Consider the following 26,538-nt stretch of genomic DNA (forward strand, 5'->3'; position numbering starts at 1 on the left):
TTTTCTTCTTCTTCTTCTTCTTCTTCTTCTTCTTCTTCTTCTTCTTCTTCTTCTTCTTCTTCTTCTTCTTCTTCTTCTTCTTCCTCTTCTTCTTCCTCCTCTTCCTCCTCCTCCTCCTCCTCTTCCTCCTCATTCTCCTTCTTTTGTTGGTTGTAGGGCTTGAACTCAGGGCCTGGGCACTGTCCCTGAGCTCTTTTGCTCAAGGCTAGTGTTGTACTACTTTGAGTCACAGTACCACTTCCAGATTTCTGGTGGTTCATTGGAGATGAGTCTCATGGACTTTCCTGCCCAGGCTGGCTTTGAACAGTGATCCTCAGATCACTGAATAACTAGGATTAAGGCATGACTCACCAGTGCTTTGCTTAAGGATGCTGACTTCTAGGCCACTGTCTCCTCTCTGGACTTTAGTTTCCCCAGTTGCAAAAGGATGTAATTAGGCTACCCCTGGTGTTTCCAAAAACTGTGGACCAATGCCACAATTAGTTTCTTCTTACAAAGCACTCATATTGTGTGGATATTTATTGAGCAACTACAATATGTCAGCTTGTTTAGTTCTCAAGGTCCTGCTGTTAAGCAGTTTATATCTTTATAAGGAAACACAAACATTAATAGGCAGGAGAAAGATCCCCGGAAAATGACATAGGTCAGAGCTAGGTGCTGGTGGCTCATGCCTATCATCCTAGCTACTCAGGAGGCTGAGATCTGTGGATTGGGTTGCAGAGCCGGCCTGGGCAGGAAAATCTGCAAGACTCTTATCTCTAATTAATTACCAAAAAGCCAGAAGTGAAGCTATGGCTCAAGTGGGAGAGTGGCAGCCTTGAATTGAAAAGGTAAGGGATAGTGCCCAGGCCTTGAGTTCAAGCCCCAGTACTTTCTCTCTCTCTCTCTCTTCTCTCTCACATACACACATATGTACACACACGCATATACTCGTGTGCATGACATACATTAGAAAATAATAAGCTCAATGGGACAGGAAAAGCAGGGAGGAAGACTGGACACAAAGATTGGTTAAAGTTACACTTTTAAACAGGATGATCAGAGTTGGCTTCATCCATGAAGAATACTTAAAGAAGAGAGTACCCAAGGCAGTACAAATGCCAGAGCTCTAGCAGAAAGTCTTTGGGGACTAGAGGTATGGCTCTCATGGTAGAGCACCTGATTAGTAAGCTCAGGCTGTGGGTTCAAACTCTAGTATATAAGGAAGAGAAGAAGGACAGGAGGGAGAAAAGAAGGGAGGGAAGGCGGGGAGGAAAGGGAGGAAGTCACAAGCTCTCAGTTAAGTCTGCATTGTCAGAACAGAGGGAGGGGGAGAGTGGTGGGGTATGATCTCAGAAGAGAGGTAGGTAACCTGGGGGTGACAGGCAGGTATGTAGGGCCTGGCTTCTACTGTGATTGAGATGAAGAACCATCTCCGGGACTTGAGCATATGAATGACACGAGGATGACTTCATGTTTTGTCAATTAGCTTTCTAAAAATAAGTTTATTTTTGAAAGACAAAATGTAACCTCTCCACTGTAGATGGAAAATCAGCATCACATGTCATAAACATAAAGCAAGCACTAAAATAAACTCAGAGAAAACATAACAGTGCTATTCAATTCTAGCTTCAGGAGCCAGGCTGGCCTGGGCTCTTGGTTTCTCTTTGTTGAAAGGGAAGATTTTGCAAGTCCCTTAGAGGTGTTAGGGACAGACTGGCACCCTACTGAGGTCTTCTCTTTGAAGTACCCTAGAAGAATCTATCACTTTCACACAGTATTCACCTGCAGTCTGAAGCCCCCTCCCTGAGGAGTGTCTCTGGGCCAGATCCTCCCGGGGCTGACTGTCCTGACCTGTGCACCTCCTGACCCTTTGCCTTCCCTCCTCCCCCCAATCCGTGCAGTCCCCGTCCGTATGCTGGAGCTGAGCGAGAGCCACCCTGCCAATGGGGAACAAAGAGTTCGCTGCCGTGGCCGTGGTATGCCCCAGCCAAATGTCACCTGGTCCATCTGCAGAGACTTCAAAAGGTGAGCAGGCTCTGGGTTTCAGGCTCCCAGGCACCCACAGCTGGCTGAAGGACCCAGTGAAGTTTATTTAAGCTCCAGGTTAGAAAACCATCACCTGAACTGTCCCTTGTCCTTATCTTGATCCCTGGGCCATTCCTTTGGGCATTGTCTGTGCCCCACAGAGGCCTTACCCATCTAGAATATCCGTGGCCAGTGCTTGTCCTAGTGTGCTGGATAGAGTAGGGCTGAATTCCTTTTATTCTACATGGGACACACTACGTGAGCTTGGGGGTCAAAATGAGAGGAAGGGATGTTGCAATTCAGTTTTCGGTGGTGGAACAAGAGTGTCCTCTGCTGGTCATATTAGAACAGAGGAGGAACTGGAACGGGACCAGACAGCTGGAGGTGGCAGGAACTCGTCATGTCCTACTTGCCCCATGTTGCTGCCTGCTCTTGATCTCAGTTTCCCCATCTGCAGACAGAAGAATCAGTAGGACATTTTCCCTGTCTCCCCTCACAGGTGCCCACGTGAGCTGCCACCCACTCCTCTGGGGAACAGTTCCGAGGGGGAGAGCCAGCTGGAGACTAATGTGACTTACTTGGTGGAGGAGCAGGAATATGAGGTAGTGAGCACACTGCGCCTGCGCCATGTGGATCAGCCCCTGTCTGTGCGCTGCACACTGCAAAATCTGCTGGGCCAGGACATGCAGGAGGTCACCGTGGTGCCGCACTGTGAGTCTCCCTGATGACGTCTCAGACCCTTCTTTGACCCTGCCATGCTTGGGGACTGATTCCTGGTGTCCACAGAGGGTTAAGTCAGGATATGTATAGATGCAGGCTTTGTGAAACCCACCAGAGTATGACTGTATGTGTCTACATAATATGGGTACATGGTACAAGCTCCAGTCTGTAAATCACAGGTGTGAGAAGCAGTATCTGCTTTTGTATAGCCAATGTAAATGGTATGTGTGTTGTATGCCCTATGTCCTGCCCATGAACAGGCCTGGTCTTAAGCGTGGATGGCTGAAGATATTAATCTCCAGATACATGAGTAAAGCTTGAGTATATATGCCAGGCACTGTGGCTCATACCTGTAATCCTAGCTACTCAGGAGTGTGAAATCTGAAGATTGTAGCCAGCCTGGGTAGGAAAGTTCATGAGACTCTTATCTCCAATGAACCACCCAAATCTGAAAGTGAAGTTGTGGCTCAAGTGCCAGGCTTGAGCGAAAAAGCTAAGAAACAGCATCCAGACCCTGATTCAAGACGGAATATGGGCACCAAAAAAAGCCCAAAACAAGAAAACCGTGTCTCATCTAGGTTTCCAACATGCACACGTATCCCTGAGTAACTGAGCATGTGCGTGGTGTGCACAGTTTGAATGATAGAGAGGTTCTACACTAGCATTGACAAAGTCAGGAATAACCTGTCTGAGGGGTCGCTCCCATTCACCTTTGCTTGAGGAACTGACATGAGTGGATTCACACTCCTCTGTACTCCCATGAGCCCTCAACGGATGCAAGCTTTCCTTCTCAGGACTGCAAGGAGCGGGAGCAGGGGATGGTGCCCATGCAGGGGGGAGCCAGGCAGGGATTCCCGTGGAGCAGAGAAGTACGGGAAGGTGTTGGGGACAAGTTTCAAGAGACCACAGAGGTGGCCAGTGGAGGGAAAATGGATGTTTGTCCAGAGAGACAAAGTATATAGCAAAGAAGCCAAGGCCTTGGGGTTTGGGAGGGCCCTCTGGGCTCACCCCAGTACCCTGGGGAATGCATTTTTAACCCCTCATTGCCCATCCCAGCTGGGCAATGAAGTGGCACTGAAAACTGAGCAGCCTTCTCCAGGGTATGGGAGCTCAGTGTATATTTTTCTCAGCAGCCAGTAATTTAGTGTGCTGACCATTGTCAAGCATGAGTTTAGTGTTCAGACCTCGATGTGACAACCCAGTAACGGCATGTCCCTGGAGGAGAGCAGACACACAGCCTGGCCCTCAGGACACAGAGTCTCATGGGAGATCCGAACCATGAACAAGATCCCAGAGAAGGACTTGACACTAGCCTGACACTACATCAGAAAGGCCAGCCTGTAAATCAGAAGCCTCTGTGGACTGTGGGGGTGTGCTGACAGCTGGGGCTAGGAGCCCTGAACATAGTCTTCCGGGGCCACCAGGCCTTTCCAAGCCTTCTTTCTCCCACAGGGTTAATGAACTGCTGGACAAGGTTTGAAAGCACCAAAACCTAAGTCCAGCAGTTTTCCACTACCAGTGGAAAACTTAGTTCTCTGTCTGCTCCCATTGAGTACTGATGTATTGAGTACATTATAGGGGCTCACTCCTAGGTTTGCATGCTTGCTGCCACTGGAGGCACAAACAGAAAGGCTGTGAGCCTTGTTGGAATACTACAAAGCTTCTCGCAGCCAGCAGTGGCTTCCAGTGTACAAGGAAAGTGAGACTTGGGGTGAAAGCAGCACAGAAGTGAGCAATGACAGGTGATTGGCCTGGCCTCCATACACCTGCAGCACTAACCTGTACACTAGGAACTACAAGACTCCAGCTAGTTGCCCTTTATTTGGAGCAATGCCGACGATCAGCCTGGTACCCAGAGGCTTGGGCAAATGTTTGGCCACTGAGCTTCCCCCCAAGTTCAGTGGTGAAAACCACACCTCAACTTGTGACAACATAAGAAGACTTCAACTGGAAGATGATAGACGATTAAAACTTCCAACCAGACGGGTGCTGGTGGCTCACGCCTGTAATCCTAGCTACTCAGGAGGCTGAGATCTGAGGATCGAGGTTCAAAGCCAGCCCGGGCAGGAGAAACCGTGAGACTCCTATCTCCAAGAAACCACCAGAAAACCGGAAGTGGCGCTGTAGCTCAAGTGGTAGAGCGCTCGCCTTGAGCTGAAGAGCTGAAGGACAGCGCCCAGGCCCAGAGTTCAAGCCCCACGACTGACAAAAAAAAAAAAAAAAAAAACTTCCAACCAGTGACTTGGCCTGTGGATGCAAATCTCAATGCAGGAAGATGAGAAATATGGAAAAACAAGGCAACATGACATCTGAAAAAGACCTCACTATCATGAGGATTGGGAAGCAGGTGACATCTCAGACAAAGAACTCAAAAGAATAATGATAGAAATGGTCAGCAAAGTGAAAGATGACATGCATAAACACCTGAACGGTGGATGCGATGAAAAGACAAGATACCCATTTGTTGTCTACAAGAAATGGACTTCACTGGCAAAGAGAAACTGACTTAAAATTAAACGTTGGAAAAGATATTCAAGAAAATGGATCCTAGCAGCAGGGATGAATAAGTATACTCATATCTGACTAAATAGGCTTTGAACAAAAACTTTCTTTGTCAGAAGAGATGAAGAAGGTCTATTGATAGGAAGAACAACCTGTAAGAAGTATATAAGAGAGAGAGAAACTAATAAAATTAGAGATGAAGCCAGTATGAGTGGTTCATGCCAGTCCTAGCAACTCAAGAGTCTGAGATGTGATGATTGAAGTTCAAAGCCAGCCCAGGCAGGAAAGGCCTTGAGCTTCTTACCTTCAATTACCCACCAGAAGACTGGAACAGAGTTATGGTTTAAGTGGTAGAGCACTAGCTGAGCAAACTGCTCAGGGACAGCACTCAAGCCCTGAGTTTAAGCTTTCTGACCCCCTCCCCCCAAAAAAAACTAGAGATGAAAAAGAGGTTATCATGACAAATACCAGTACTTCAAAAACTTAAATTCTAGCCAGGTGTCAGTGGCTCATGCCTGTAAGCCTAGCTATTCAAGAGGCTGGAATCATGGTTCAAAGCCAGATTGGTCAGGGAAGTCTGCGAGACTCATCTCTAATTAACCTGCAAAAAACTGGAAGTGGAACTGTGGGTCCAGTGCTAGAGCACCAGCCTTGAGTGAAAAAGCTAAGGGATAGTGTCTGGCCCTGAGTTCAACACACACACACACACACACACACACACACACACACACACACGCACACGCACACGCACACGCACACAGACACACACACACCACCCAACAATACTCAACTTATAGTCTAACAAACTGGAAAATTCTAGAATAGGTGAACTTCTAGGGGGTATATAGCCTATCTAAATTGACTCATGAGGACATATCAAATACTTCAACAGATCTGTACTGAGCAATGGGAGTGAATCAATAATACAAAGGCTCCCAACAATACACTGGGCACTAATGGCTCATACCTGTTACTTGAGAGGCTAAATTTTGGGAGACTACAATTTGAGGCCAGTCTAAACAGAAAAAAGTTCACAAGACTCTTTTCAATGAAAAGCTGAACATGGTGGTACACACCTGGTATTCTTGCATCAGGAAGCCTAACTAAGTGGATCACTCCCCAGATGTTCACTAGGGAAGGAGGCAACCCTTTATCTCAGTAAGAACAAGCAAAAATCAGGGCTGGAGACATGGCTTGGAGGTAAATCATGGCTCGAGGGGATATAGCTCATGTTTGTTTAGCAAGTATGAGGCCTGAGTTCCACTTCAGACCTGCCCCTCTCCCTGCTTTTCTGCAAAAAAGAAATCTTGCAACAAAGGTAAGAAATCTTCCAGGGCTAGGCATGATGACACACAGCTGTGAACTCCCAGATACTCAAGAGGTGGAGATCAGGAAGATTATGGGGGAATACTGTCAAACTCATTCTGTGAAGCCAATATTACCTCGATAGCTAAGCCAGTGAGGACACACCAGAAAAATCATAGAACAGTTTTTCTAATGAACATAGATGCAAAATTTTCTTCTCTCTTTCTCTTTTCTTGGGTCTGAGACAGGGACTCAGAGTAGGTACTTGACATTTTTGCTTACTGGCTTGCAACTGAGCCATGCCTCTAACCCCAAGAGCTGGTTATTTCATATTCTCTCTCTCTCTCTCTCTCTCTCTCTCTCTCTCTGCCTTTTGTAAAAAATTCTTAATAAAATACTTGCAAATTGAATTCAATAGCAAATTAAAAAGATAATGGTTTCATTCTAAGCATGGTTCAACATACACATGATCATCTTAACAAATACTTTGACAAGATTCAACATCTTTTCATGGTAAAAGCCAGAAAAAAAATTAGGAATAGAAGGAGCATACTTCAATGTAATAAAGGCTACATAAGCTACATAAGACAAACCTGTAGCCAACATTACACAAAATGAGGAAATACTGAAATCACTAAAATCAGGCATGAGACAAGGGATCCAGTCTCACTACTCTCATTCAGTGTGTTACTAGAATTCCCAGCCAGAGCAATAAGGGAAGCAAAAAATAAAAAGGATACAAACAGGGAAAGAAGAAGTAAAATCACCCCTATTTGCAGATGTACAATACTATACTAAAAGGATCCTAAATACTACAAAAAGAATACCCTTAGGTCTACTATTTTCCACAAAATAACAGAATGTAGGAAATCACCATACAAAAAGCAGTAACTTTTTTTTCTTGATGATACTAGGGTTTGAACTTAGAGCTTTGTGCTTGTTAGATAGAAGGAAAAAATCAGTAACATTTCTATAACCAACAACATAGAGAAAGAAACTGGGAAAATAACCTATTCAAAATAACCTGAAAAATAAAACTATGAAAAACTTAACTAAGAAAATGAAAGACCTCGACAGTGAAAATTATAAAACAGTGAAGAAGGAAACTGAAGCCACTGGAAGACAGAAAGACCTCCTATGTTCATGGATTGGTAGAATTCAGACTGTGAAAAATGGCTGAGCGATTGAAAGTAATCTACAGACTCATGCAGTCTTCATCAAAATGCTAGTGTTCTTTTACACAGAAGTAGCAGAATCAATCTGAAAATTCATATGGAAACGTAAGAGACCCTTGGGGGTCAGAGTTCCAAGTCCTGAATTCAAGCCCTGGTAGAAAGAGAAGAAAAGGAAAGAAGGAAGGAAGGAAGGAAGGAAGGAAGGAAAGAAGGAAGGAAGGAAGGAAGGAAAGGGAAGTGGAAGAAAGGAAGGAAAGGGAAGTGGAAGAAGGGAGGGAGGAAGGAAGGAAGGAGAAGTGGAAGAAGGGAGGGAGGAAGGAAGGAAAAAACCAACAGATCCAAGCTTATTATATGCATGTAACTATCACAGTGAAACCCCTTTGACAATGAATCTATGCTAGTTTTTTTTTAAAAATGTGGAGCTGGCAGTTATAGGAAAGGCCAGTTGTGTGGGGTAGAGCTGAGGCCTGATTCACAACCCACTGGGCATTGGGGCATGTGACTGAGCAGGGTGATGTGTGGGACCCACAGGGGATGGAAGAGCAGCTGTCTAGTGCTGCACTTTCTCACAACCTGCTCTGCTATCCATTCCAGCCCTGCCCTTCAAGGTGGTGGTGATCTCTGCCATCCTGGCGCTGGTGGTTCTGACAGTCATCTCCCTTATCATCCTTATCATGCTATGGCAGAAGGTAAGCCCACCTGGCCAGCGGATACAGCCTGGGGTGCAGACTGGGGTCCTTGTGTGGACCCCCTCTGCTCCTGAATGCCACATAGTCCTTCTACATGTGAGAAGAAGCATGGAACTGAGAGGGGAACCGACATAGACATGGGGTTCCAGCTGCAGCCTGGGCCTGCCCGGGCCTGGTCCCCATGCCCCCGGATTCTCACCCCTGCACTGGGCCCTGCTTACCTCAGTCTTGGGTCTTGGGCTTCTAGAGTTGACTGAAATGCAACCAGACCCTATAAACCTGTATTTTCCATGTCTCATTCTGAGATTTCACCATTCTGTGGTAACAAACATTTTAAGACTTCCGGATTAAGATCGTAACACCCCATGAATCTGTCATTCTAAGATTGTAATCCCCAAATTTCCACTTCTGAAGGTTACATCCTTCCAAGATTCCCACAGTGACACCCAGCATGGGAGAGCTCCCCCCCCTTCACCCAGCAGTGTCCTGAGTTCTGTCCTCTCCAGGGCTGCCTGCACCTCTCCTCCTTACCTGTGGAGTCCTGATGGCCTCTCTGCCACCCTCTCCCTGTGCTGCAGTCTCATGGTGCCTGTTTCCTCTGAGCCCATGAGGACTTTGGCTCAATTGATCATTTGCTGTGTGACTTTAAATATGTCCCTGTTCTTCTCTGGGCTTCATAATATCCTGCCCCACCTGAATCTGAATATGGGGCTAGAAAGGCCAAAGCCGATGATCTGTTTCTGGTGTTTGACATGCAGAAGCCACGCTACGAGATCCGGTGGAAGGTGATTGAATCTGTAAGCTCTGATGGCCATGAATACATCTATGTGGATCCCATTCAGCTGCCCTACGATTCCACGTGGGAGCTTCCGAGGGACCAGCTTGTGCTTGGTCAGTCCTGGGAGGCCTTGAGGGACAGTTTCAAGATGGGGGTGAAGACCATCTGAGATCAGGTTTCAGCCAGGCCATGACTAACCTTCTCTAGTCCTCAGTCTCCCCTCTGTCTAAGGACAAGATGGTCCTAGGTACTGCCATCATTGAGGATCTATGATCCTCATAGCCAGGGAGTGTTAGGGATAGGAGAGAAATATTAGGGACAGGCTACACTAAGCTACACTAAGCCAGTTGACAAGGTGGAAGGTATACAGATTCTCTGGGAAGGGGAGAGCTTTCAGAGATTGAAGACAGGGCAGATAGTAGGGAGGACTCAGATGAGACACCAGAAGGACTAGAAGCTTTGTGATGTAGAGGTCACCTGTAGGGAGAAAACTAAGTCCAGAGAGGACCGAGGGCTGGGAGGGAAGGGGAAATGTAGCTTCCTGGCAGACCAGCAGCAGTTGAGCAATTCTTTCTACCGTAGGACGGACCCTTGGCTCCGGAGCCTTTGGGCAGGTAGTGGAGGCCACAGCTCATGGCCTGAGCCATTCACAGGCTATCATGAAAGTGGCTGTCAAGATGCTGAAATGTGAGTCCTAGGAGTCCTCCCCCACTACCCTCATTCCTGCCCCCCCGTCCCCTCCCTGCACACTGGGCTCAGCCTGGACCTGATAGGCTGGAGATAGCCATGTGGTCACCTCCTCAGCCTACTTCCTCCAGAGCAGGAGCAGAGAACGGTCTTCATGATCCCAGGCCACCCAGGTCTTGGAGCCAGCATGGGCTCTACTGGGGCCACAGTGGAGTGTCAGAAAATTGCCTGGCCTGAGACCCCTTCCCTTGTCCTCAGCCACCGCCCGCAGCAGCGAGAAGCAAGCTCTCATGTCAGAGCTGAAGATCATGAGTCACCTTGGGCCCCACCTGAATGTGGTCAACCTGCTGGGGGCCTGCACCAAAGGAGGTAACAACCCATCCCAGCCTATCTCCACCCAGAGCTCTGTCCATGGGCAGTGCCCCTCCCCCCCCCCCCCCCCTGGACGTCCACACCCCTGCTGTCCAATAACCGCCCTTCACAGTCCCAGATGAGTGAAAGTTTAGAAACTTAGAACCACACAGCTCACAGAGGAAGGACTCCTTAGGCAAAATGAAACAAAACAAACAAGAATACATGTGTATGCGCACGCACAGGCACATGCATGCTGGTACTGGGGACTTTACTCAGGGCCTGATGCTCTTTTTAGCTTTTTCACTCAAGGCAGGCACTCTACTATTTGAGCCACACCTCTACTTGGAGATAGGAGTCCTGAGAATTTTTCTGCCTGGGCTGGCAGACGGCTGGGCTCACAATGCATTTTGAAAGCAGTAATACATAGTAGCTCACATGACACTGAGATAAGTCAGGGATCACCAGTACAGGGCGCCAGCTTGCTAAGTGGGAGATGCTCTCATTTTGCCTGTAGAAGAAAGTCTCTCTGCCCAGCCCTATGCTACTTTGAAGTTCCAATGTTAAGTTGAGCTGGGGGAAAAAAAAGTTAATTGTTACTCACAGCTGCTTATTGTGAGATTTGGGATTTTTTCTCCGTGTTATGCAACCAAATCAAAATACAGAAGTACATTGCATCCGTGTCTGCAGTGACCACTCATTTCAGAGGTTATTCTCAGTTTTTCCCATGGGTTGGCATGAAGTAAATTCAGTGCGTTTTCATGTAACCTGTAAGCTGATGATAAAGCAATTGCACCTGGAGCTGATGGCTCACATTTACAGTCCTACTTACTCAGAAGGCTGCAATCTGATGATTTGTGTGAAAACATCCCTGGCAGAAAAGTTAGATTTATCTCAAATTAAATACCTCAAAGCCAGAAGCTAGAAGTAGAGTTGTAGCAGAAGTGGTAGAGTGCCAGCCTTGAATGAAAAAGCTAAGGGTCCTGAGTTCAAGCCCCAATACTGGCACACAGAAAACATAATTACCTTTACCTGCCTCATATATACTGGGCTCCATGTTAGCTTGAATGTGCAAACATAGCAGTAACTGATTTTGCTGTGTGTTTGCCCCATGCCATACCTACAAAGGCTGTTTTTTTAGTTCTCACCACATCCCTGAAGATGGGTGTTCCTAGTTCCACTTCCTGGATGGGTAAAAGAAATGCCTGGAAGACAGAGACCCTCACTCACAGCTACAGAAAGAACCAGGAAAGGAACCAAGGCTCACAAAGCACCCCAGCCATCCTGCTGGCAGCTGCTGCATACCCAGCTTTGTTTATGAGCCTGATGGGAAGTCCTGGGCTCTGTCTCTGACCTGTCCCTCCACAGGGCCCATCTACATCATCACCGAGTACTGCCGCTACGGTGACCTCGTGGACTATCTGCACCGCAACAAGTACACCTTCCTGCAGCACCATGCCGACAAGCGCCACCCGCCCAGCGCTGAACTCTACAGCAGTGCACTGCCCACAGCGCTCTCCCTGCCCAGGTACCTGGAGGGAGGTCGGCACCTGTTGAGCACCTGTGTGCTCCCTCCTTGTTGGGTATGGGAGGCTGAGGTGTGTGTTGGGGTGGGGTGGGGTTGGAAGTAGAGGCGCTCCTGGAACCAGGGCTGTTCCACAAGATCAGCGAGTGACCGTACTGGTGAGAATGGTTGTTCCAGTGTGCCAGGCCCTGTGCTAAACTCTCTAGAATCAACACCACTCTTCCTGTGTTGGGGGTGTGTTTTGCTCTCTGGTCCCAGAGAGCCTCTCCCCCAAGGGGCAGAGGCCATGGGGAGCTGAGAGCCAATCTCCCAGCATACTCTGGGGTGCTGCAAGTACCTTGCTCCTTGCTGTAGCTTTTTTGATTTGGTCTCCATACCAGTGCCTCCACACCAGCCCCTCTACCCCTACCCCCCAGAATTCCTCTGGCAGCTCCACTCCCATTTCCAATGTTTTCAAAACAAACACTCTCAGTTCTGTTGACTGCAAAATGAAAGACAAGTAATGTTGGCAATGTGTTCCAAAGTCATAAAAACTCATCCCTGCCAGATGCAAGTAGCTCATGCCTGTAATCCTAGTTACTCAGGAGGCTGAGAGCTGAGGATCCCAGTTTGAAACCAGCTTGGGCTGAAAGGTTTGTGAGACTTTTATCTTTAATTAACCAGAAAAATGCTGAAAGTGTGGCTCAAGTGGTAGAGCACGAGCCTTGAGCAAAAAAAAAGCCAAGCAAGATCTTGAGGCCCTGAGTTCAAGCCCCAATACCAGCACAAACAACAATAGTACCTCTGTCCTCCCCAATACCCTCATCCATCTTTCCTCCACTCATGGAGACAATGAACGTGTAACCCTACAGCTGTCTGTCTGTAGGAGGAAGTACCATGGCAGGGCCTTGCTGCCTGCACTAGCTGCCCTGGGCACTGTTAGGTGGTGCTGGAGAGACTTGGGAAAGTGCCTCTGTGCACCCCCATTTGGGATCCTCATCCCAGGCTATGTAATCATCTGTGGGTGTGCACTCCCTGAAGACACATGCTGGGTCTCATGTTGTCTTGGAAGCCCTAGGACCACATAGATCATTTGAAATGGCCTGCTTTGTGGTCATTCATGTTGTGACAGACTGGAGAAGAATGCATACGTGAATGAAGGAATGTGTGAATGACAGGGTTCCCTGTGGGCTCTAGGTGAGAAAGAGGGGGGAAGGGAAGAGAAGCCCCTGGCCTTTACCACTGCGTTCTTTACCTCCAGCCCTGTGTCCCTGAGTGGGGAGAGTGATGGAGGCTACATGGATATGAGCAAGGATGAGTCAGTGGACTATGTCCCCATGCTGGCCATGAAAGGAGACATCAAATATGCAGACATCGAGTCCTCTGACTACATGACTTCTTATGATAACTACATCCCCTCGGGTGGGTAGACATAGTGTCTTTGCACGTGCATGGGTTTGCACTGTGCAGTGATTCACTCTTCTCAAATCCCTTCACATGCCCAGCCTTGCAGCCACCCCAGGAGGAAGGTGGCCTTGTGACTATTTCACTGATAGGGAAACTGAGGCTGGCCACAGGCAGTGGAGCCTCAGTATGAACTCCTGTTGGTGAGTCCAGAGCCATGCACACAGCTGCAGGGGGAACACAGGGGTGAGACAGGGGATTCACTGGCGTCCTGGACCCTGGAGGAAAAGTGATTCATTCAAAGCTGGCCTCATGCTAGCTGAGTGTCCCTCAGGCATGCAAGTGGCCCAGGGCAAATGCAAAAGCTTGTTCTGACTCACCAAGGCTCTGGGAAGCAGGAGAGGTTTAGGTTAGACATTAAGAAAGCATTCAAATTCCCTGTGGGACATTCAGCCTTCCACAAACCAAAATCCAGGGAACCTCTGGGGCCTGGAATTACACAAGATGACCCTTGACCTCCCTGATCTTCCCTAGCCCCTGAGAGAACGACGCTGATCAACGAGTCCCCAGTGCTAAGCTACACAGACCTGGTGGGCTTCAGCTACCAGGTGGCCAATGGCATGGAGTTCCTGGCCTCCAAGAATGTATGTGTGGTCCTGGAGGGGTGGGGTGGGAACGTGGGAGGCAGAACACCCAGCTGACCAAAGCCTTCCACACTTGTGGCCCTAAATGATGGTGGAGGTGGGTGGTGGGTGGAGAGGACAGTGGACACCCCCACATTGGTGCAGCGGTGACTTTTCCCCAGAGCCCTGGCATGGAGGGTCTCTCCTCAGGCCTCAGCTTCCTGTTCTCCCCTCTCAGTGTGTCCACCGAGACCTTGCAGCCAGGAACGTGCTCATCTGCGAGGGCAAACTGGTCAAGATCTGCGACTTTGGCCTGGCTCGAGACATCATGCGGGACTCAAACTACATCTCCAAAGGCAGCGTGAGTCCCTTCCCCAGACCTGTGGGGTTGTCACCATATATCTCTGGCCCTAGGAGCAGGCTCACCCTGACTGGCATGGCTGGAATTCATAAGACATGGGTCCCAGGCCCCTGGGGCTGGTGCTGCCCAGCAGAGACGGCTGTGGACTGGGATGGGACAGGAAGCCGTCTGGCTGCACACAAAGTAGGGAGGATTCAAGATGTTCAGGACTACTTGTCATAGTAGGGGCTGAGGGACCAGCTGAACTGGGCCCAGAGGCAAGTGGGAAGGGAGGGTGGGATAAATCTGTTCTTCTGGGGTACTGTCTTACGTGGTAAGACAGATGCATCTGTCTCTGGTAGTGGGCAGGACTGACCTACTACTGTCAGTACTTCACCTCACTCATCTCTCCACTTGCCAGTGAGCCCCAATGAGGGGGCGTCTAGACCCTGGAGATCAAACCAGGATGAGAGCTGGGCGCCAGTGGCTCACGCCTGTAATCCTAGCGACTCAGGAGGCTGAGAGCTGAGGATCATGGTTCAAAGCCAGCTTGGGTAGGAAAGTCTGTGAGACTCTTATCTCCAGTTAACCACCAGAAAACCAGAAGTGGCGCTGTGGCTCAAGTGATAGAGTGCTGGCCTTGAGCTGAAGAGCTGAGGGACAGCGCCCAGACCCAGAGTTCAAGCCCACGACTGACAAAAAGAAAAAAAAAAAAAGGATGAGAGAGAGCTACTCCTCAGGATGTATAGCCTGAGGATATACATCCTCAGGATGTGTATATATATATATATATATATATATATATATATATATATATATATCCCCCCTACTCCAATCCCTGGGCTTTCTCCAGGGACAGGGCCTGCTGTGTCCCTTGCTCAAAAGACAGAAAACAACCTCTGCTGTTGTGGCCAGGACTGGGATGGACCCCAGGAGCTGTGCATACAAATGGGGAGCTGGAATGAGATGGGGTTGGCAAGGTGCTGCCAGTCTGCCTTCTGTGTGGCCACCTTCTCCCGCCCAGGTGCAGTGGGGCTGGTTTCAAGACCCCCAGCCCTTCTGTGTACTCAGCACCCATCCTGCCCCACAGACCTTCCTGCCTCTCAAGTGGATGGCGCCGGAGAGCATCTTCAACAGCCTCTACACCACCCTGAGTGACGTGTGGTCGTTCGGGATCCTGCTGTGGGAGATCTTCACACTGGGTATGCTGCGTCTCCCAGGTTCCAGGCAGCATGGTGGGGCGTCCATTCTCCTGAGCTCACACCTGGCCTGTGGGACTGGGGGATGGGTGCTGGACACAGATCAGGAACTAGAGCCAGAGGAGTTTGGATAGTAGCATACAAAAGTCTTCTTGAGCCTGGCACTAGTAATTCTTGCCAGCTACAATCCTAGCTCCTCAGTAGGCTGAGATCTGAGGACCATAGTTTGAAGCCAGCCAGGGCAGAAAAAGTCCATGAAACCTTTTTTTCTTTCTTTTTTTTAAATGTCAGTCACGGGGCTTGAACTCTGGGCCTGAGCGCTATCCCTGAGCTCTTCAGCTCAAGGCACTCTACCACTTGAGCCACAGTGCCAATTTTGGTTTTCTGGTGGTCAATTGAGAGAAGAATCTCATGGACTTTCCTACCCGGGCTGGCTTCAAACTGTGATCTTCAGATCTCAGCCTCCTGAGTAGCTAGGATTACAGGCGTGAGCCACTGGCACCCAGCTCCTTGAAACTCTTATCTAGGATTAACCACCAAAAAGCCAGAAGTAGAGCTATTGCTCAAATGGTAAAGAACTAGCCTTGAGGGAAAAAAGAAAGCCCTAAGAGACAGTACCCAGGCCATGAATTCAAGCCCATAACTCGTGTGTGTGTGTGTGTGTGCGTGCACGTGTGCATGTGTGCACGTGCATGTACACACATATTCTCTCTCTCTCTCTCTCTCTCTCTCTCTCTCTCTCACTCTCTCTCTCTCTTGTGCTCTGTAATTCTCTGGAGAGTGTCACCATCTCTGTCCAGTGCCCAGGAAGGAGCCCACATTTCCCAATGCCAAGAGCTTCCTCACATCCAACTGAATCTGTGTAGCTTTCCTCATCCTTTAGCCAATGAACCTGAGCCCGTGCATCCTTGTATGCTCCCCAACAGGTGGCACCCCTTACCCCGAGCTGCCCATGAACGAGCAATTCTACAATGCCATCAAGCGGGGCTACCGCATGGCTCAGCCTGCACATGCCTCTGACGAGATGTGAGTAGAACCTCATGTGTTTGGGAGGATTATTTGTGGATACCAACAATGGACATGCAGCCCTACTTGGCTTATACCAGAGAGAGATTGCTTAGCCAGAGATCTCAAAAATCCAGATATCATGGGGTCTAGGTATTTAAATGGAGTCATCAGGGTCTCTTACCTTAGTCCTGGGCTCTGCTTTCTTTGTATGTGCTTTGTTTCCCAGCTGGTGAAGCCAGCCTTATGGCTTACACTGGGGATGGAAGCCCCAATCAGCCACCCCCTGGGTCATGTGCTTACCAAGGTGTGGCACACCGCACAGAACCACAGGGACAGGCCTGGGGGTCGGGGGGGAGGTTCCCCAGGGAGCTGCCAGAGGCAGTGCTGGGAGAAGCAATGCCAGCCCCTGCTCTCCAACTCCTTTCTCTTTCATGCCTTGCTCTAGGAGGCCACTGCCTCTAATTTCCCCAGCCCACCCCCTGCCCCCTGCCCTCTCCCCGTCCTGAGCCAGAAACCCTGACCCTCTGTCGTCCCTCAGCTACGAGATCATGCAGAAGTGTTGGGAAGAGAAGTTTGAGATCCGGCCCCCCTTCTCCCAGCTGGTGTTGCTTCTCGAGAGACTTCTGGGAGAGGGTTACAAAAAGGTATGTCGAGGCAGGGTGCAGTGATGAATAGACAGTTCTGGTCTAGAAGTCAAACCCAGTGGTGATAAGCTGGTATTTGGAAGAAAGACTGTCACCCACTCTGGGCCTCTGCGGGTACTAGAAAGGGATGGACCAGAGCCATGAGTTTATTTCAGCAGCCCAAAGACATGGAGGTCAAGCCAAGTGCCCATGACTCATACCTAGAATCCTGGCAATTCAGAAGGTTGAGATCTGAGGATCACAGTTGCAAGCCAGCCAGCCAGGGCAGATAAATTGCCAAGACACTTGTCTCTAATTAACTAGCAAAAATCTTTCCAGCATTGTCCCCCCATCTCTGAGTCGAAATGACTAAGAATTTGAGACCCTGGGTTTAAACCCCAGTATTGGGGTGAACGTGTGCGTGCACACACACAAGCAGACAGATGACAGACACACACACATACACATACACTCACAAGATATGGAGGCTAGTTGATTTGCTATGTGGAGGGTAGAGCCTGAAACCCTGCCAGTCCTCAGACTTTTATTTTATTTTTATAGATTTTTGTTCTACCACTTAAGCCATATCTCCAACCCTTTTGTTGGAATTTTGTTTTTAAGATAGAGTCTTGCTAATGTTCCTGGGCTATCCTTAAATTTGAGATTATTTTGCTTCTGCCTCCCGAATAGCATGGATTACAAGCATGAGCCACTACACTTTTGTCTTTAGACTGCACAAATGCCAACATCCAGGGCTCCTTTGGAAATGTGAAAAACCCTGGCTACCTGACCTCTAAGACTGAGCCCTTTGGAGCCAGTGCAGAGCTAATAAAGTCAAAAGGGCTTCTGGCTTTATTAGCTCCACTTCTCACCCCACATGCTCCCAGAGCAGGTGGGACAAAATGGACTCATCACCCTCTCCAGCAAGGGACACTGAAGGCCCACCAGATTAGGCTGAGGCACAAGGAGAACTGGTGTCTAAAGTCCTATACGTGTTAGTGTCATGGCGCTGGTCACCCGAGGACTCTTCCCTATGTGGTTCCCAAACTCACCTGTTTTGGGAGACAGTGGAAGAGCAGATGGGCTGTGTGGCTTTGAATAAAACCACAGATTCTCTGAGCAGGATCTGTCTTAGCACAGACAGGGAGGGGTTGGATTAAACAATCCTAAGGCACTGCCCACTTGACCATCCATTTCTCTGATGCTCCTCACCCTGTGGAGCAGAAGTACCAGCAGGTGGATGAGGAGTTTCTGCGGAGCGACCATCCAGCCATTCTCCGGTCCCAAACCCGCTTTCCTGGCTTCCATGGCCTCCGATCTCCCCTGGACACCAGTTCTGTGCTCTACACTGCTGTGCAGCCCAATGAGGGTGACAATGACTACATCATCCCTCTACCTGACCCCACGCCGGAAGCTGCCGACGAGGGCCCGATGGAGGGCTCCCCCAGCCTTGCCAGGTAGCTGCCCTGGCCCTGGCCCAGAGCCCTGGGCCCAGGGTACATAGTGTGTGCATGTGTCTGTAAATTCGATGCTCTGCACAAGTGCGGGAGTTGCGGTGAGGATTGACTTGTGTAAAGTGAGCGAAGTACTTCCCCTAGAGGCTTGGTGTGAAGATGAAGGGAGGTAACACATCTCAGAGAGCGGAAGATGGAGACACTGCTTTGGAGCCAAGTGGACCTCAGCTGAAATCCTAGTTCTTGCATGACACCTGCTGTTTGCTGTGTGGCAGTGACATAACCCCTTTGAGCCGTGTTTTCCTCCTGTGCAGGCTTTATGAGGTTTATAAGAGTGGATGTGTGTGAAGCAGAACCTGAAGCTCTTACTTCTTGCTGTTCTTCCCTCAGTCCCTCACTCACCTGCCTCTTTCCTCTAGCTCAACCCTGAACGAAGCCAACACTTCCTCCACCATTTCCTGTGACAGCCCCCTGGACCTCCAGGAAGAACCAGAGCCAGAGCCCCAAGCAATGGAGCCCCAGCCAGAACTACCACAGCCACCGGACTCAGGCTGCCCCGAGCTGCGGGCTGAAGTGGAGGACAGCTTTCTGTAGGGACGGCCCCTTCCTCCTCGCCTGTCTTCCAGCACCCAGCCCTGCTGGCTGGCCTAGCTGCCCATCAGCCATGCTGCTGCCAAGAGTCCCTGCTGTGCAGCAAATCCCCCCACCCCCACCCTGGGGCTGGTGTAGAGGCAAGAGAACTGCAAGAAGCCATGTCCAGACTGTGCCTCAGGGAGCCTGGTGACCCCACTGTGGTGCTCCCAGGGGACTCGGCTCCCCAAACATAAGATGAGAAATTGGACTTGGTAATCCACGGCCTGGGATTCCCCCTGGCTGACAGGTGGGGAAGCTTTGCCCTGCCCCCCCTTCCCAAACATACTTTGAGAGAGAGCTAGGACAGGACCCTAGCAACCCTGGCTCCTGGCTGAGCTGCGCCAGCCTTGGGCAGTGCCACTTCACCTGGAAGCCACCACCTACTGGTGCCAGTCTCTGCTCTCCCAAGCCCGAGCTGGTCTGGGGCCAGCCATGCTTAGTTAGCAGTTAATTAGTGCTGAGGGGGGAGTTGAGCACTGAACATTCCGGCCTGTAGCGCCTTCCCACGGTATGTTTGGGACACATGTGGGTGCCGGAAGTGACGAGATCTTTCAGAGCCCGTCTGTCCCGGGCCTTTTCCTCCTCATCCTCAGCCACTGCCCACCCAAGTCTGTGGGCCTAGGTGGGCCCGCAGCTGTGATGATGAGGTGGACAGGACAGTGTGGCGTGTGCACCAACAGGTGGCCCCGACTCTGCACTGGACCTGCTGTGAGACCTCGGAGGAGCCCCGGCCTTCTCCGGGCCTCAGTGTTCCCCTGTGAAAAATAAGCAAGTTGGATCCATTAACTCTGAATGCCCTGCCATCACTAATATTCTAGAATATTCCAGAGGGCTGCAAGCTTGTCCAGATGAAGCAAGGCCCAAGTCCCTTAAGCCACTTTCTAGGGCTCAGCTAAGTTGTAGGGAGACTCCAGACACATATCACACTTTGGGGATTCAGGAACTGTGCTCCTACCCCAAGCCCCCAGTGCAGCTGCTTGGACCTGACTTGGCGTGACAGTCAATGTCCTGGAAAGCCCCAGCAGCTGCTCAGGCCATGGGAGAACCACAAGACCACTTCTAGCACCATGATGGACTCAGCAGCTCTCCAGGGCAGGGGCAAAGGTCACCTTAATAGCACGCCATGCCAGCACCTGCCACCAAGGTATCCCTCACGCAGTGAAGACAACCATGTCCTATAAAGGATGAGAGGCCGGGATGGGCACCCCAGCATAGGGGTATGAGAGGCAAACGCTTCAGGGTTGCCAGCGTAACTGTGGTTTGCTCATCCTGAGACAGCCCCCGCAAGGGTTTGGTTTCATCATTTCCCAGGTCTGACAGTGACACACGCTGTCCTTAAAGCAGTGAGTGTTGAGGGGGTTTGGAGCGTGGTGGAGGGCTTCAGCTGAGACCACCGGGAGGGGAGGGCAGGCAAGAGGAAGGAAGAAAAACAGCCTTCTGAGTACCCCACCCCACACTGGCTGGTGTCTTCCCTCCCAGGGTCCTAGAGCCTGGTTGGGGAAAAGTGGGTTCTCACTACGGTACCAAAGATATAATCACTAGGTTTACGAGTATTTTTAGAACTCACATTAACTCACATTTATATATCAGAAGTACTATTTTGTATGCTAAGTTTTCCTATCTGTGTATTTACTTTTTGTTAAGGGAAAGATTTTAGTATTAAACTTGGTGCTTCTCCCTTGTAGACGCTGCTGGTGTCTGTGGGTTTGGGTTCCTTGCCCAGGGCCATAGGTGTGGGTTGGTGCAGACAGAGCTTGTCTCAGACATAGGTAGGTCTCTGATCAATCCCTTTAGCTCAGAGTCTCATTTCCCTCATCTGTAAAGAGGGTTTTCATTTCCTGGCCCTTGCCTGGTGGCCTGGTGACCTAGCCCTTGGAGTTGGATTTCCAGGTGTGGGGCGGGGTTTTCTTGCCTTTTCCGGCTGCACAGGGCCTGGCCTGCTGTGGACAGAAACATGGGCCAGCAAGATTGTTCAGAGTTTCTGGTGCTGGGGAGTTAAGTCCCTCCTGCCACCCCTACCACCCTGCCATGTGCTTTGGCTTTAGCTACTAAGCTGGGGCACTCTCCCTGCCCTGCTTTCCACTCTGCCCGTGGTCTCCCCAAGGTTGGGGAGGCTGGTAAGAGGTGCGTGCCTGAGCCCAGATTGCAGTCCAGGTAAGAAATGGTTGAGGGCTGACAGGGCACCCAAGAGTACCAGAGAGGAAGAAGTGAGAAGAATGGGAGGGGGAAGAAGAGAAGAAGGAGGGACATAAGAAGGGGAGGGAAGTACCGTTGGGTAGGGCCAAGGGAGGGAATGGGGAAAGACTGTGGCTCTGACAGCAGAGTCTAGCCAGGCTGGACAGATGTGTGCAGACCCTCATTGCTATGGCTACTTAGGGGTTGTAGGACTGGCATGAAGTGGGCATCTTGGCTCCTGCCAGCCTGCTGGGTACTAGCCATAGGCTACTTTATGTCTAAGCCTCTGGGTCCTGGGCAGCAGCACAAGACTAGGTGTGGTAGAGCTGCTAGGGCAGGGGACAGAGTACAAGGGTCCTGCACTGGGGGGGGGGGGAGGGGGACTCCCCACTGGGCTCTTTGAGAGGTTCACTTGTGGCAGGAGCAGGTTTCAGGCCTGAGGCCTATCACTTACTTCCTGTGTCCTCTGGCCTGCCCTTGCTCTCTCTGAGCTGAAAGAAGGTCATATCTGTTTGCCTGTGAGCAAAACCTTGTTTTGGAGCCACAGGTCTCCCCAGGCTGTCTAGCCTGAAATGGGGGCTACAAATAAGGAGAGGATTGGAGCTCAAGGGTAGCTCTGACTCACAGGCTCAACAGCCAACTCAGGGGCAGCTGAGCCATGTCAGGGAAAACCCCACTGGCAGTATGAGTTGGCCACGCACAGCCCACCCTCCAAGGGTTCAGGCTCTGGGGCACACCCCTAGGCTGTCACCCCTTTTCTTCTGGTGTATTGAGTTGAATAAGACAATACCTTTATTCTCTGCCTCTTCTCCAATACCCTACACTGCTCTGCAAAGACAATCAACAATCCACATTGCAGACAGATTGTCTGGGCTCTTGGGTAAAAACCTTTGGTGTGGTCAGGATCCTCCATGGCCCATCTCAGCCTGCTCCTTAGGAGACGTTGGGTGGATTTCATCCCATCAGACCTCAGCTTCCCCACAGCAAATGGAGCTAACAAAGCCACAGGGATAAAGAGTGTTGGAATGCCTGCTGCCTTATACTGAACAATTACCATACCAGGGCTGCCTGATAACAGGACACCCTCCCTCCCCCACTCCCTCCCTCCCTCCCCCCCTCCCTCCCTCCCTCCCCCCCTCATTTCCCCCTCCTGTGAGTCCTGTGAACTGAGTACATAAAACAGATGAGAAAGGAGATTCCAAAATGACTTTCTCCAGACCATCTGGACAATGTGGCATGGATGGCACCCAGGGAGGGAAAGGGCCAAGGAGCAGAGAAGCTTGGGATTGAACTTTTGTCTCCCAACTGGTGTTGTCTGTCCCTGAGAGAAAGAATCAGCAAGGGCTTGATGGAAAGAAAAGAACCAAATGGATCTCAGGGCTAGGTAAGAACAATAAAGAATACCTTGGGGGAGAGTTTCGGGTAACCCTGGTCAGTCTCTGTAAGCTCCCGATCTCTCTTCATGGGCCAGCCCAGGGAAAATGAGTGAGCCAGAATTTTCCTCCCAGACATATGAGCCACTTAGATGATACAATTCTCCCACCACCCCACTGCTACCCAGAGGCCTTGTTCCTGGAAAAAGAGGGAAAAGGCCCTGACATGAAGTGAAGGAGAGCCCTCCCAATCCCCTCCCCACCCCGGGTCCCTTCTCTGTCTGCACAAGGCCTCTTTTATCTGAGTTTATTGTCCAGCTTTTTATTTAACTTTTATTTTTGGCAGTACTGGGGTTTGAACTTAGAGCCTGACACCTACTAGACGGGCATTTTACTGCTGAGCCACACCTAGCCCTTCTATGTGCTAGTTATTTTGAGATAGCTATGCAGCTGGTCTCCGAGCTGCCTATTTTTGCCTTTCTGTCCTAGCTGGGACAACAGGTGCACGACACTAGGCCAAGCTCCCTCCATGGAGACAGAGTACCTCTGACTTTGCTGCTGCAGGCTGCCATGAAACCATGAGTTTCCCAACTTCAGGCTTCCATAAGTATAGGCATGTGAGCACTGCCATGCCCAGATATTGGTTGAGAAGGGGGTTCTGTAAGCTTTTCTGCCTGGCTGGCCTCAAATTGTAATCTCTTTCTCTGTCTCTCAAGTAGCTGGGATTACAGGTGTGAGCCACTGGCACTACTTGGTGGATCGCCTACTTTATAACTAAATTTTTTTTAATGTTTGAATAATACACTACTGTGATTTAAGAATCCATTGCTAAACTGAGCATCAATGATGCCTGTAATCCTAGCTACTCAAGAGGCTTGGGCAGGAAAGTCCATGAGACTCTTATGTCTACGTAATCAGCAAAAAAAAAAAAAAAACAGAAGTTTAGGTGTGGTTCAAGTGATAGAGCTCTCGCCTTGAGTGAAAAAGCCAAGTGCGAATGCAAGGAATCATTGCTAGAATATATAATGCAAAGAGGAAAAAAAAACTCCCCTTTTTTTGTGTGTTTTGTATTTTAGACCACAGTAACATACTCAGCCGGTCCACATGTAGGAATTTATCATATAGAAATTCTGCCTTCTACTGTTAATAGTTTAGGATTTTTCTCTCCTTATAACTACACTAATATTTTTATTTTGGATCTAATGTAGTATTTTTTTTTATTTTTGGTACAGGCAACTGGGTCTTGAACTCAGGGCCTTGCACTCTTGGTTGGCTTTTTTGCTCAAGGTGGACACTCTACCACTTGAGCTACACCTCCATTTCTGACTTCTTGTTGGTTAACTGGAACCTCTCAGATTTGTCTGCTTGGCTGGCTTTGAACTGGGATCCTCAGATCTCAGCCTCCCGAGTAGCTAAGATTACAGACATGAGCCACAGGGGCCCAGCTGTAGTTATTTTTAAAATACGGGGCTGGGAAGGTGGTTCCGTGGTAGAGTGCTTGCCTCACAAGCCTGAGGCCCTGGGTTTGATTCCTCAGCACCATATAAACAGAAAAAGCCAGAAGTGGTGCTGTGGCTCAAGTGGTAAAGCACTAGCCTTGCACTGAAGAACTGAGGGACAGTGCCCAGGTCCAGAGTTCAGGCCCCATGGCTGACAAAAAAATAAAATACCACCACCAGTTTGTAATTTTTAGTTTTTCAGTTAAAAGTACATTGTAAACAAACTTATAGGTCAGCAGATATTCATTTACATGTTTTGAGAACTGTTTATAATTTAAAGCATCATTTTGTCATAGTCAGTTAACCTTTCTTTTATTGGCGGCTATTTTCTGTTTCCCATTTTTTCAGTTATAAACTATATAATTATAAATTATGGTGTAGTGACTCATTTACAAATATTTATATTTGAACATTTGTATAATAGTTTAATATAACATGGGCTGGAAAGATGGCTCAGTGGTAGAGTGCTTGCCTAGCATGCCTGAGGCCCTGGGTTCGATTCCTCAGCATCACATAAGCAAAAATGAAAAAATCCAGAAGTGGCTCTGTGGCTCAAGAGGTAGAACACTAGCCTTGAGCTGAAGAGCTGAGGGACAGTGCCCAGGCCCAGAGTTCAGGCCCCACGACCGGACCCCCCCCCAAAAAAAAGTTTAATATAACAGGAAAAACTTTTGCAAATAGAGTTTCTGGGTAAAGAGAATAAATGAAAGTTACTGCAGTCAGGTTCGGTGGTACAGGACTGTAATCCTGGCAAATTGAAGTCAAAGGCAGGAGGATCTTGAGTTTGAGGCCAGGCTGGGCTACAACAGTGAGGTTACTTGAAAAGAACAAAGGAAGGAAGGAAGGAAGGGATGGAGGGAGAGGGGAAGGGAGGCAGGTAAGGAAAGGGAGTTAGTAGAGTCTAAAAGTTCCCTTTAAAATCCACAAAGTCACAGTTCTCCTGGAAGGCTAAGAACATCAACCATGAGAATGATGGGAACAACAGTTTGATTCTAGTGAGATACTCTGGCCTTCTGAAAGAAGCCGAGGCTCTCTTGGGTTTGCTGGAAAGCCCACAAACTAGTGAAAGAAAAGAGGTCATGGATGACATGCAGTCTCCCTGGAGCTGGGCTCAACCAAGACTCTCACTGGCAGGAGCCTCACTACCACCAGCACAAATACCTGTTCTTATTCATACTCCTTGCAGCACCACAGTGAGCCGGGTGGGAGGCCCAGGGCAGATGGGTCCGGTAAGGACAGTGCCATGAGAATCATAGAGTGGCAGGCACCCAGGGTCTTGCCGTCTGACGTCCTGGCCACCACCTCCCATGGGGACTGCCTCAGTCCAGAGTCTGCAGTCAGTAGGGACAGTGGGCTGAGCCTGAGGTTTGGGGTACTGGCTGCCTGCTTGGGACGTGGCCCTTTTGAGGACTCCTCCTTGAGGTGAAATTTGAGGACTGATTTTGGCTACAAAGGAATCCTAGAGCTCAGAATAAAATCTGCCGATGGAGCTGAGCACCGGGTGGCTCAACACCTGTAATCTTTGCTACTCAAGAGGCTGTCATCTGAGGATCCCAATTCAAAGCTACAGCCTGGGCAGAAAAATCCATGAGACACTTCTCTATAATTAACCACCAAAAAGCCAGACATAGAGCTATGGTGTCACAGCGCAAAAGTACCAGCCTTGAGCAAAAAAGCCAAGTGAGAGTGTGAAGTCTTGAACTCAAGCTCTAATACAGGCACGTGCGCGTGCATGCGTGTGTACGCACATACACACAAATTCTGCCTCTGGGCTTAGTGAGGGGCCCTGGCCTTGGGTGAGAATTCAGAGACATTGAGTCAGATCTGGCCCCTGGCCCCCGCCTTACTGCATCCCATGGTGTGTCTGTGCTCTGCAGAAGCTCCCTGCACCTGCCCCAGGGCGCCCCCTCCCCTTCAGGCATGCAGCAGACCACCTCTGGGCAGCACCACTGACTGCACAGCGACACAGTCTCGTTCTGACTTTAGGATCTGTGATAATCACCACAAGGCACTAGAAAAGTCGCAAACATGAGGAAGGAGCCTAACATTTGGAAAATCGGAGTGCTCCGAGTCCTTGTTTCCCCTCTGAAGGGACAAGATGGAAGCTTCCACGGCTGCAAGTTTTTCTTCTTCCTTACTGAAGTGCCAGCCGTGTAGTGCTGATGTGCTCCCTTGCTCCGGCACCATCAGTGGTTCCCGAGGGCCCAACCAAGCATTCACAGGCTCTTCACAGTTCTCCCTGATCTGATCCCAACCTCTGGTGCTGTCTGCCCAAAATCTGCCCTCATAGGTCACAAGCTTTAAGACCTCTGCACCTCTGTTGGTGCTGCTCACATCCTCAGTGGGGAAGCCAGGTTTGTTCAAGCTTTCCCCTGAGTGCAAGCTGCCTCCTCCAAGAAGTCTTCCTGATTGCTCAGCTGGGAGTGATTTCCCTTCTCAGTCCTTTGTGTGATTACTATAGAGCCCTTGTATTGGCTTAGCACCCTTAG

General features: G+C 49.6%; 1 protein-coding gene across 1 annotated transcript in view; it reads left to right on the forward strand.

Moving 5' to 3' along the window:
- The window catches only part of Pdgfrb (platelet-derived growth factor receptor, beta polypeptide), a 45,432-nt gene extending 24,746 nt beyond the window's left edge, over nucleotides 1–20,686 (forward strand). The window contains exons 9-23 of the mRNA XM_013025568.1: nucleotides 1,884–2,007; nucleotides 2,507–2,718; nucleotides 8,304–8,398; nucleotides 9,157–9,289; nucleotides 9,759–9,863; nucleotides 10,122–10,232; nucleotides 11,583–11,742; nucleotides 12,980–13,140; nucleotides 13,657–13,766; nucleotides 13,984–14,106; nucleotides 15,176–15,287; nucleotides 16,211–16,310; nucleotides 16,831–16,936; nucleotides 18,140–18,372; nucleotides 18,789–20,686. Of these exons, the coding sequence (XP_012881022.1) occupies nucleotides 1,884–2,007; nucleotides 2,507–2,718; nucleotides 8,304–8,398; nucleotides 9,157–9,289; nucleotides 9,759–9,863; nucleotides 10,122–10,232; nucleotides 11,583–11,742; nucleotides 12,980–13,140; nucleotides 13,657–13,766; nucleotides 13,984–14,106; nucleotides 15,176–15,287; nucleotides 16,211–16,310; nucleotides 16,831–16,936; nucleotides 18,140–18,372; nucleotides 18,789–18,963 (2,060 nt within the window). The 3' untranslated portion in view covers nucleotides 18,964–20,686. The remainder of the gene's footprint in view (nucleotides 1–1,883; nucleotides 2,008–2,506; nucleotides 2,719–8,303; nucleotides 8,399–9,156; nucleotides 9,290–9,758; nucleotides 9,864–10,121; nucleotides 10,233–11,582; nucleotides 11,743–12,979; nucleotides 13,141–13,656; nucleotides 13,767–13,983; nucleotides 14,107–15,175; nucleotides 15,288–16,210; nucleotides 16,311–16,830; nucleotides 16,937–18,139; nucleotides 18,373–18,788) is intronic.
- The last annotated feature ends 5,852 nt before the right edge of the window (nucleotides 20,687–26,538 follow it).

The sequence above is a fragment of the Dipodomys ordii genome, unplaced genomic scaffold, assembly GCF_000151885.1.
Source record: "Dipodomys ordii isolate 6190 unplaced genomic scaffold, Dord_2.0 Scaffold85, whole genome shotgun sequence".
Classification (NCBI taxonomy): domain Eukaryota; kingdom Metazoa; phylum Chordata; class Mammalia; order Rodentia; family Heteromyidae; genus Dipodomys; species Dipodomys ordii.